General features: G+C 46.1%; 1 protein-coding gene across 3 annotated transcripts in view; it reads right to left on the bottom strand.

Moving 5' to 3' along the window:
• The window catches only part of NUP210 (nucleoporin 210), a 114,861-nt gene that overhangs the window by 67,135 nt on the left and 35,317 nt on the right, over nt 1-12,409 (bottom strand). For all 3 annotated transcript variants that reach the window (XM_036911497.2, XM_036911498.2, XM_036911500.2), the window contains exons 7-8: nt 2,701-2,859; nt 2,079-2,147 (exon numbers count right to left, since the gene is read on the bottom strand). In XM_036911497.2, coding sequence (XP_036767392.2) covers nt 2,079-2,147; nt 2,701-2,859 — 228 coding nt within the window. The remainder of the gene's footprint in view (nt 1-2,078; nt 2,148-2,700; nt 2,860-12,409) is intronic.

Consider the following 12,409-nt stretch of genomic DNA (forward strand, 5'->3'; position numbering starts at 1 on the left):
CAGCTGAGGAAGAGGATGGGACCGAGCATCCTCAGCACCATGGCCTCACAACCGCTTACCTGGACGCCCACAATCCCTTACCCGGAGGGCCCACAACCTCTCACCTGGTGGACCCACAACCCCTCACCTGGACGCCCACAACCCCTCACCCAGAGGGCCTACAACCCCTCACCTGGAAGACCAACAATCCCTCACCCGGAGGGCCCATAACCCCTCACCCAGAGGGCCCACAACCCCTCACCCGGAGGACCCACAAACCCTCACCCGGAGGACCCACAAACCCTCACCCAGACACCCACAACCCCTCACCCAGAGGGCCCACAATCCCTCACCCAGAGGGCCCACAACTCCTCACCCAGAGGGTCCACAACCCCTCACCTGGAAGACCCATTGCCCCTCACCTGAAGGGCCCACAATCCCTCACCTGGATGCCCACAGGCACTCACCCTGCATGCCTCCAGGGACAAGGAACAGCTACTAATGATGGGAGACCTACTGTCCACCATCAGGCCTGAGCCCTCAGATTCCCCAGGACCAAACCCAAATATATCCTAAACTGGCTGCTCAGGGGCTCATTCAAGACTGTCCACAGTACATCTACACACTGAATCTGTAGTGAGTTTACACTCTGAATGCACAGTGAGTCTACACTCTGAATGCACAGTAGGTCTGCACTCTGAACGCACAGCAGTCTACACTGAGGCCTGGCACTGCTCGCTCCACTCTGCTGTCCTTGCTATCTTCTCCCACACACGAGGTTGCTCACTGACCCCCGTGATGCCACGTGCTTTCTCCCTCCGCACCTTTGCCTGAGCTGTTCCCTCGGCCAGGCTGACCTACCCATGAAACAGCGGCTTCTGAGAAAATGCCTGCCTCAAATACCACCTCCCAGAAGCTTTTCCTCTGCACACACGTGTCACTCCTCTCCACTGTCCTGGCAGTGCATTTGTGACCTCACCTGGCAAATGCAGGCACAGGACCCATCTGCCTTTCTCCAGAATTCCAGTGCCCAGCAGATGAAAAATACCAAGAAAATGTTTCTGAGTAAATGAAACTCCTGAGACACACAGGGTGTCACCACATTGTCAGCTTGGGCCGCACCAAACAGCAATCTCGCGTGGTGGCGACCATGAGGACCGCAGGGTCTGCTGCACTTCAGTCAAATGCTCTCTTGCCTGAACCACTCCTGTGACCTGACCTGGTGAGTCAGCTCAGACAAAGGAGGCACAGGTGCCCCAGGGTGACACATGTGTCTGGACATCTCTCAAATGGTTCTCTCCACTTGGCTCAGGTGGCTTGCTTACCACCCAGAAATTACACAGACAGAAGAGGGGATGAAAGCCCCCCTGCCGGAGGCCAAGGTGAGGCAAAGCCATTTTCCAGAATCAGAGGCCGAACCCACGCTTCCTATACTGGCAAAGGGGGATCTCTGCAAGGGACACTGGAGAGCACACGGGGCACGAGGACAGGTCTGGGACAGGGTCAACCCACACGCCAGGGCGCTCGGAGGCCACAGGTGCCAGAGAAGTGAGGCTTGGTTCCTGCCACCCTCATCCCAGGAGCCCTCCAGTGAGTCATCCAGAGGTGAGAGGGGGATGCCCAGCAGCTCCCGGGCCCTGGCTCTGCCCCTCTGGATTCTTCACGGCTACAGATTCCTCCCTTCCTCTCAAATGTCTCACTCTCCTTCCTGCAAAGACATCTACCAACTGCCGTGTCACCGCAGGGACCCCTCGTAACTGAGCTGGCCTCTGGGTGCCCAGCCTCCCACAGTCCACAGCCATGGTCAGGCCTGGCACAAAGACAGACCGGGAGGAGACACAGCCCTCCCCACTCTGCCCTATCCTTTCGCTCCTTGCCAAGCCGGCCCCCACCTGACCTCAGTCCACCCTCGGTTTCTATGTGCCAATGGGGGAAGGACTGGGAAGCAGCCCAGCAAGGGTGGGGGGTGTTGATGGTCCCAGCCTCCCCACTGGCCAGAGGGAAGCATTTTCTGGGGAGCCACTGCTCTCATTTTATTTTTTCACTCCTGTAATCTCAAAGGAGCAGCGTCCAGGAAGACTCAGGATGCCCACACTCACCCAGGTATCCAGGCTCAACCACGTAGACAGTGCTGTTGGGTAACCTGGAAGCACCCTGCATGCGGATACCTGGATTCTTAATTAAGGAAAAAACATAAAATGGCAAATAAACCAGTTGGTAGGCCTCTGCTCGGCTCAGGTGGCTTGCTTACCACCCAGACATCCCACGAACAGAAGAGGGGATGAAAGCCCCACCTGCCTGAGGCCGAGGTGAGGCAAAGCCATTTTCCAGAATCAGAGGCTGCACCGCACCTTCTATACTAGGAGAGGGGGATCCCTGCAAGGGACACTGGAGAGCACACAGGGCACAAGGACAAGTCTGGGACAGGGTCAACCCACACACCAGGGCGCTTGGAGGAGGCCGCTGGGGTCAGAGAAGAAGTGGGGCTTGGCACCCGCCACCCCCTCATCCCAGGAGCCCTCCATGAGTCATCCAGAGGTGAGCAATTCTCTCAGCCGCATTGCTATTTCAGTTCTTTCTGATTTTCAGACCTTGAGGGAAAACAGGGCTATTTTTAGCCTAGCCAAGCTTTCAGGGAGAAAAATGACTTGACTTCCAAACAGTAGATCTTCTGCACACAGGATGTGTGTATGCGCGTGAGCTGGCCTGGGAAAAGGATATTCCTGTGGCCGAGGACCAGGTTGCTCTGTCCCAGCTGCACCGCAGTGACCGTGGATGTGTCCTGGGCCAAGACGGCCACAGGCCGGCCTGGGTCTCCCTCAGGGCCTGGGGTGTTGTTTTGAAGCTGCAGTTCATACTGATCGGAAGGCATTGAAAGTTCTGGTCACGCAGAACAGAAAAAAATACACAGTGGCAGAGAGAGAACAAGGATAGGAAATGTTAGAAGCCAGTACGTCAGCCCCACCCAGAGTCCCTGGACCCTGCTGTCAGTACACCTGGTTGATTTTATTTTGTTGGCCTAATTTTTCCCAACACTTTAAATTTTAACTTTATTCTCTATGCCTGTGGACACTCTCCATGAATTTTCAGAGGCAATCAGTTTTTTTTTGTTACTGACGTTAGCTGCTTTTTTTTTTAATTAAACCCAGCTTCTGACTTAAATTGCCGACTGCTTGCAGAATACCAGCATTAGAGCCTTTTCTGTTCATCTCAGAAATAAGTGAACTCTGCTTGTACACTGAGGAGTCCAGGGTGGGGTTTACTACTGTGCATCCTCTGGGGTGTTTCCAAAAAGGCGCTGTCCATGGTCTCTCACTGGCTTTCGGGAGCTGGGTCTATAATTTGCAAATAATTTTCTCTGTTGCTATTAGACTGTCCATCAGTGGTTCCCTGCTCTGTGTCATGTTGTGGAAGAGAACTCAACCAAACTGGGTCAGAAAGAAAAACAATTTCCCTGTGAAATAACAGGTTCTATTAAATCCACCCCCGTGTCAATCTTCCACTCCCTGTACGGTAGAGATCACAGCTCTTTTAGCACTTGTGAAATGAATGGCTACTGCTGACCGAGAAATCAAGATGTGGCAGGACTATGCTAGGTGTTGTATGTGTACGTTACCCCCAACTTACCCCAAAACAACCCTTGAAAGTGGTACAACTGATGCCTACATCTTAGGGCTGCAGGAACTGTGGAAATCAAGGTGAGGAGCTTGCTCGTGGCCCCACAGTGGGTGAGCAGCAGAGCCGGGAGTCAAACCAAAGTCTCAGAGCATGACCACTGCTGCACGCCCTGTGACTAGTCTGTCAAATTTCCCACCGAGTAACCCACTCACTGAGCCCACAGGCACGACCACATTCCAGTCCTCCAGCAAGAGAGAGGAAGAGTGTGTGGAGAGCCATGGCCAGTTTCCCAGCTCACCATTCCTCCAGCTCAGGGCTTGCTGTGGAAGCCACCCAGGGCAAGGACACCGGAGGAGTGTGACACAGAGCACCCTTCACAACTCCCAGGAATTCTGAAAGGGAGACGACTTGCCTGTTTCCTGTCCTAGGGTGTCTTGCATATACCAGTGAGTCCCCAAGAATTTGCTCTAGAGCAAAGGATTCTCAAAGTGAGGTCCCTGACTATCAGCAACCCCTGGGAATTGCAGATAACTGCAAAGTCGAGCCCTGCTGGGTCAAACTCTGTGGGAGGGCCCAGTACTCTGTGTCTGAACAGGCCCTCCAGATATCAGTGCAGGGTGGGAAGAGAATCCCTTAGAGTACATACAGCCTACTTCCTTGTCTTAGTTAACTGACAGAAGCTGAGCCACACAGGACTGTGGTTCTTGCAGACAATGCCCCCAGTGTTTAGGAGATGGCCACAGGGTATCAAGGACACATGCCATAATAGTAAGATGACACCATGGCTCAATAAAGCAGTATTATTCCACGCTGTTTTACAAAAAAAGCATTAGCTTCCTCCCTTGTTTAAAGTTCTCCAGATAAATAAGGCCAATTTGGGAAATGAATATAGTGACTCTCAAACGATCTTGCACAGCACCAATGTAACCAAATTTACAAAATCCTAAGACAATGAAAATGAGGGACTTGTTTGATAAGCTACTTAAATATACCTAGTAATGTAGAACTCACACCTGTACAAGGCACCAAACATGAGAAGCTTTGCAGATGTTAAGTCACTGTTCACAAACAGAGAAAGTGTGTTCCTGAGGCCCCAAACAAGTCCTGCTACCATCTGCAGAGGGTAACAGGCTTCCCCTCTGTAGGCCAGGAGGCCCACAAAGAATGTGATATGACCTCTCCTGACCATAACTGACCATTCAGATGTGCTTCTAATTGTCAGAGTTCCCTAACCCCTCAGCCCATGTAGGCTCCAGGGAAGACCAACACATCCCTGGGGATGACAACTCCACCCAGGGACTGAACTCCTAGGGAGCCGGGTCTGAGCCCAGGATGACAGAGAGTCACTCTCCCTGGCCTCTGGACTCCGGCCCCTGCTCACGCCAGCTCAGCGTGCATTAGTTCTGGGCAGCCACCGCCTAAAGGTATACTGGGTTCCAAGTTCCTTCAAACAGTGGAGCCTTTGACACAGGAACCCCAGCCCAACATGCGTCCATGCAGTTGGGTTTCCAAACCTCACCACATTTCGTTTCAGTAATTTCCATTCCAATCACTCAAGTTCTTTTCAGAGACCAGTTCCTTCAGCCTGCATATCCTTCCCACGTTTTGCTCTAATGATTACTGCGCCAGTCATGTCAGCACATAACTCAAACACTGGCAGGACTGATAGAGACCACGGCTCCCACTAGAAATGCTGCCCTGCAGGCAGCACAGATACCCTGCTCCGAGAGCTCCTTTGCTCCCTCACCTGCCCCCCACTGCACAGACGTTCGCAGGACCATCACTGGATTGACTGTTTTTGTCCTGCACTGGACTGTGTGCTCCAGAAGGGCAGGCACCTGGGCAGCTCTGCTGACCACCGCATAGGCAGCACCCAGCAGAGTGCTGGCACACGGGAGGTGCTTGATAGATGGGCTTGCAAGAAAGCAAGCCATGAAATAGACGAAGGAAGGCAGACATAAAGGAAATAAAAATACAGAAGTAAAGAAGAAAAATGACATTTTTAAAGAAGAAAAAGTGAAAAAAAAAACAAAGAATAAATCTGGGGTTATAATGATCTGCATCTTAATTAGTCCACATAACTGTCCTTTAGCCTATAATTCTTTGAGCCTTCTGCAGGGCTGTGCAAGATAGGTATCTGCTGTAATTCATGCCCCCGGACTTTCCTGTCTAGTAAACTTGTTAAAAATGCCAGTGATATGAATTACATCTCAATTAAAAAAATAAACAATCCATCTAAAACACTGGTCAGTGAATTTTCATTTGTTTATCTGGTTCATGGTGGACCCTTGCTGGCTCAGCTCTTCCAAAGCATAGCCTGAAGTCCACTCCAGTCCCATGCCAAGCAGGCTCATCAGGCTTTGGGAGGAATTTTCCATCTCATTATGCCAGTGATGAAAGGGAGGTGACATTTCCCTTTCCCACCCTGGAGTATCTTCATGGGCCCTAATTCTTTGACTTCTGTAGGAGGTCAGTGACCAAATCTGCAGTTTTCTGGGTAGCTGGGAGGAGCTGCTCCTCCAGGCCATGGCATCTGAATTAATTTAAGGTGAGCTCTTTGGATTGCCTTATTAAGTCACCCCTCCTTAACCAAATCCTCACCACTTCCAAGGTGAACATGCAGAAGAGCCAGGTGCAGCCAGCCCAGCACCCAGGGACACTCGGGAATCACTAGTCTGCTGTCTTCCAGCCAGCAGACACCCTATGTTGGAGAGAACTGGGCCCACAGGCGAGGGGCCTGTTCTCAGCTTCCGTGGTCCTCTGAGGGGCAACATGCTCTGACCCACTGCTCTCAGTTGAGGCAGTGCCTTTCAGGACCCCATCTATGGAACAAAACCCAAGTTTCTTGGATGCTGAAGCCTCTACACACTTCTTAAACAATACCCTGCATCACAGATGGAGTGGCCAACCTGGGGAGACATCTGCCCAGGCACATGTCAAAGACTTCAGATGGACGGGTCCCAAGTGCAAGACTCTCATTCATACCCGAGACTCTTGACATCCTGTACTCTATGAAACGTGTAAACTTTGAAGAAAACAGTAAGAAGAAGAAGAAAAATTCTTAGAGAATTGGTGCTACATTAAGAACATGTACTATGCAAAGTGTACCTCATGTACACAGAGCTTTAGAATTTCTAGAATGAATCCACATCCATTAATTCATTCTGCCCTCACAGCATGGGCAGAGGGGCCTGAAGAGCTCCAGTGGAGAAACTGAGGCCCAAAGGGGGACGGTGCCTTGCTAAGGCTGCCCAGCAGTCAGGGGCAGACCAAGGGCAAAACCCAGTCCAGGGCGAAGCTCATGGCTTCTGACATTTTAAAAACAGAGGGATAGATTAAAGATGGCGGCATGAGAGGAGAGACAGAGGCTTCCTCCTAAAACTGGATACAATTAGAAATTTTAATTGGCGCAACTAATTCTGAGAGAGCAACAGGAAAGAGGACACATCAGACCGCACACACCTGGAGAAAAGAGCAGACCTCAGTGAACGGGGTAACATACCAGAGCTGTGGCTCCACGGGACCCGAGCCCCTTCCCCAACCCCAGCTGACTAGCGGGAGGAAGAGAAATGGAGCAGGGAGGGAGTAGAAGGCTTGGGACTGCTGAATACCTGGCTCCGGAGATCTAGGCTGGGAGCACAAACCTACATTTCATGGGGCTTTCATGAGACTCGCGTGACTATCGGGTTGGAAAGTTAATACAGGCAGAGTTCCTGGGGAGACTGGGATCCCGGCTGCTTGTGGAAAGTAGGGATCCATATCTGGCTGCTCTGGGACAAAAACTTAAACCTGTGTGCCCAGCCCACTGGCTCAGGCAGTGGAGACAGGCACAGGAGCCAAGAGGTGGGGAACACCTCTTTCCTACCCCCCAGTACTGCTCCCCTGCAACCCCTGACATTGCTTCAGGGGCTGAGCGGCTCCAGAATAGAGCTTCTGGATACTAGAGGGCGCCATATACAAACATGAAATGCCAAAGGAACCTTGTCCATAGTAAAATTGTTAATACAACTCCCGAGAAAGATTTAAATGATATGGACCTCATTACTCTTCCTGAAAGGGAGTTCAAAATAAAAATAATCAACATCCTAATGAAGGTACGGAGAGACATCCAAGAACTCAGGAATAATTCAGGTTAGAGATCCAACCGTTGAAGAGCACAATGGAGGGTATTAAAAGCAGGCTGGATACGGTGGAGGAGACACTAAATGAAATAGAAAGTAGAGAAGAGGAATACAAAGAAGCTGAGGCACAGAGAGAAAAAAGGATCTCTAAAAATGAAAAAGAATATTGAGAGAACTGTGTGACCAATCCAAGCGGAACAATATTCGCATTATAGGGGTACCAGAAGAAGAAGAAGAGAGAGAAAGGGATAGAAAGTGTCTTTGAGGAGGTAGTTGCTGAAAACTCCCCCAATCTGGGGAAGGAGATAGTCTCTCAGGCCATGGAGATCCACAGATCCCCCTACACAAGGGACCCAAGGAAGACAACACCAAGACACACAGCAATTAAAATGGCAAAGATCAAGGATAAGAACAGACTGTTAAAAGCAGCCAGAGGCAGAAATAAGATTACATACAAAGGAAAGCCCATCAGACTAACATCAGACTTCTCAGCAGAAACCTTACAGGCCAGAAGGGAGTGGCATGATGTATTTAATGCCATGAAGCAGAAGGGCCTGGAACCAAGATTACTTTATCTGGCAAGATTATCATTTAAATTTGAAGGGGGGATTAAACAATTTCCAGATAAGCAAAAGCTGAGAGAGTTTACCCCCCACAAACCATCTCTGCAGTCTATTTTGGAGGAACTGGTATAGTTGGAAGTGTTCCTAGGGTTGGATACCTGTCACCAGATGTAGTAAAATCATGGTAGGGAGGGTGGAGCAGCTGATTGCGAGGCAAATGCAAAATTAAATAGACTATCCCCAAAGTCAATCAAGGGACAGAGAAAAAGTATAGAATTTGATACCTAATATATAAAGAATGAAGGAGGAAGAAAAAGGAGGAGAAATAGAAAAGAACCTTTAGATTGTGTTTGTAACAGCATACTAAGTGCGTTAAGTTAGACTCTTAGATAGTAAGGAAAATAACCTGGAACTTTTGGTAACCACGAATCTAAAGCCTGAAATGGCAATAAGTACATACCTATCGATGATCACCCTAAATGTAAATGGCCTTAATGCACCAATCAAAAGACATAGAGTCACTGAATGGATAAAAAAACAAGACCCATCTATATGCTGCTTACAAGAGACTCATCTCAAACCCAAAGACATGCACAGACTAAAAGTCAAGGGATGGAAAAAGATATTTCATGCAAACAATAGGGAGAAAAAAGCAGGTGTTGCAGTACTAGTATTAGACAAAATAGATTTCAAAACAAAGAAAGGGACAAGAGATAAAGAAGGACATTACATAATGATAAAGGGCTCAGTCCAACAAGAGGATATAACCATTATATATATGCACCCAACAAAGGAGCACCAGCATATGTGAAACAAATACTAACAGAACTAAAGGAGGAAACAGACTGCAATGCATTCATTTTAGGAGACTTCAACACACCATTCACTCCAAAGGACAGATCCACCAGACAGAAAATAAGTAAGGACACAGAGGCACTGAACAGCACACTAGAACAGATGGACCTAATAGACATCTATAGAACTCTACACCCAAAAGCAACAGGATACACATTCTTCTCAAGTGCACATGGAACATTCTCCAGAAGAGACCACATACTAGGCCACAAAAAGAGCCTCAGTAATTCAAAAAGATTGAAATCCTACCAACCAACTTTTCAGACGACAGAGGTATAAAACTAGAAATAAATTGTACAAAGAAAGCAAAAAGGCTCACAAACACATGGAGGCTTAACAACACGCTTCTAAATAGTCAATGGATCAACGACCAAATTAAAATGGAGATCCAGCAATCTATGGAAATAAATGACAACAACAACACAAAGCCCCAACTTCTGTGGGATGCAGCGAAAGCAGTCTTAAAGAGGAAAGTATATAGCAATCCAGGCATATTTCAAGAAGGAAGAACAAACCCAAATGAATAGTCTAACGTCACAATTATCAAAATTGGAAAAAGAAGAACAAATGAGGCCTAAAGTCAGCAGAAGGAGGGACATAATAAAGATCAGAGAAGAAATAAACAAAATTGAGAAGAATAAAACAATAGAAAAAATCAATGAAACCAAGAGCTGGTTCTTTGAGAAAATAAACAAAATAGATAAGCCTCTAGCCAGACTTAAGAGAAAAAGAGAATCAACACACATCAACAGAATTAGAATGAGAAAGGAAATATCACGACGGACCCAAAAGAAATACAAAGAATTATTAGAGAATGCTATGAAAACCTATATGCTAAGAAGCTGGAAAACCTAGAAGAAATGGACAACTTCCTAGAAAAATACAACCTTCCAAGACTGACCAAGGAAGAAACACAAAATCTAAACAAACCAATTACTAGCAAAGAAATTGAAGTGGTAATCAAAAAACTACCCAAGAACAAAACCCCCACGCCAGATGGATTTACCTCGGAATTTTATCAGACATACAGAGAAGATGTAATACCCATTCTCCTTAAAGTTTTCCAAAAAATACAAGAGGAGGAAATACTCCCAAACTCATTCTATGAAGCCAACATCACCCTAATACCAAAACCAGGCAAAGACCCCACCAAAAAAGAAAATTATAGACCAATATCCCTGATGAACGTAGATGCAAAAATACTCAATAAAATATTAGCAAACTGAATTCAAAAATATATCAAAAGGATCATACACCATGACCAAGTGGGATTCATCCCAGGGATGCAAGGATGGTACAACATTCGAAAATCCATCAACATCATCCACCACATTAACAAAAAGAAAGACAAAAACCACAAGATCATCTCCACAGATGCTGAAAAAGTATTCGACAAAATTCAACATCCATTTGTTTTGTTGCCCTTGTCTAGCTTAGATTAATACTTAGTCCATAGGCACACACCTGATCATCTACATTTGCCTTCTTATAGCACTAAACTATGTTTTCTACCTTTATCTTGCATCTACCTACCACTTCAGCATTTTATTAAAAAATAATAATAATAATAATAATAAGGGAGAAATGTGGGATTCACATATAAATCAAGTATAAAAATCAAACGAGGACTCTCTTGTCCCCTCCTGGCGTGAGCCGGGAGCTCTGTTCTTTCACTGTATCTCTAAATAAAAGCCTGTACCTTGCTCTCCTAAAAAAAAAAATAAAAAAAAAAAAATAAAAAAAAAATAAAATAAAATAAAAATCAAACGAATATTCATATTTGACCTGATTGTTTATAGTTCATAATGCGTGATCAAAACTGAAAGTTTCTGTGATGACTGCCCTTGTACTGTTCACCATGTAAGAACTTATTCACTATGTAAGAATTTGTTCACCATGTAAGAACTTATTCGTTATGCTTCAGAAGATTGGAGACTGTTGAGAATTAGGCTTGGGGTTGATTAATGATTGTGCATTGAGTCCCCTATACAGAATTTTATTGTTGTTAACAACCATATGATCAATAAATATGAGAGATGCCCTCTCAAAAAAAAAAAAAAATTCAACATCCATTCATTATAAAAACTCTCAGCAAAATGGGAATAGAGGGCAAGTACCTCAGCATAATAAAGGCCATATACGATAAACCCACAGCCAACATCATACTTAACAGCGAGAAGCTGAAAGCTTTTCCTCTGAGATCGGGAACAAGACAGGGATGCCCACTCTCCCCACTGTTATTTAACATAGTACTGGAGGTCCTAGCCACGGCAATTAGACAAAACAAAGAAATACAAGGAATCCAGATTGGTAAAGAAGAAGTTAAACTGCCACTATTTGCAGATGACATGATACTGTACATAAAAAACCCTAAAGACTCCATAGAACTGATATCGGAATACAGCAAAGTTGCAGGATACAAAATTAACACACAGAAATCTGTGGCTTTCCTATACACTAACAATGAGCCAATACAAAGAGAAATCAGGAAAACAATTCCATTCACAATTGCATCAAAAAGATTAAAATACCTAGGAATAAACCTAACCAAAGAAGTAAAAGACCTATACCCTGAAAACTATAAGACACTCTTAAGAGAAGTTAAAGAGGACACTAACAAATGGAAACTCATCCCATGCTCCTGGCGAGGAAGAATTAATATCATCAAAATGGCCATCCTGCCCAAAGCAATATATAGATTTGATGCAATCCCTATCAAATTACCAACAACATTCTTCAATGAACTGGAACAAATAGTCCAAAATTTCATATGGAAAGACCAAAGATCCCGAATAGCCAAAGCAATCCTGAGAAAGAAGAATAAAGTGGGGGGGATCTCACTCCCCAACTTCAAGCTCTACTGCAAAGCCATAGTAATCAAGACAATTTGGTACTGGCACAAGAACAGAGCCACAGACCAGTGGAACAGATTAGAGATTCCAGACATTAACCCAAACATATATGGTCAATTAATATTCAATAAAGGAGCCATGGACATACAATGGGGAACTGACAGTCTCTTCAACAGATGGTGCTGGCAGAACTGGACAGTTACATGTAAGAGAATGAAACTGGATCACTGTCTAACCCCATTCACAAAAGTAAATTCAAAATGGATCAAAGACCTGAATGTAAGTCATGAAACCATAAAACTCTTAGAAAAAAACATAGGCAAAAATCTCTTGGATGTGAACATTAGCGACTTCTTCATGAATATATCTCCCCGGGCAAGGAAAACAAAAGCAAAAATGAACAAGTGGGACTATATTAAGC

Source organism: Manis pentadactyla, chromosome 1, assembly GCF_030020395.1.
Source record: "Manis pentadactyla isolate mManPen7 chromosome 1, mManPen7.hap1, whole genome shotgun sequence".
NCBI lineage: Eukaryota > Metazoa > Chordata > Mammalia > Pholidota > Manidae > Manis > Manis pentadactyla.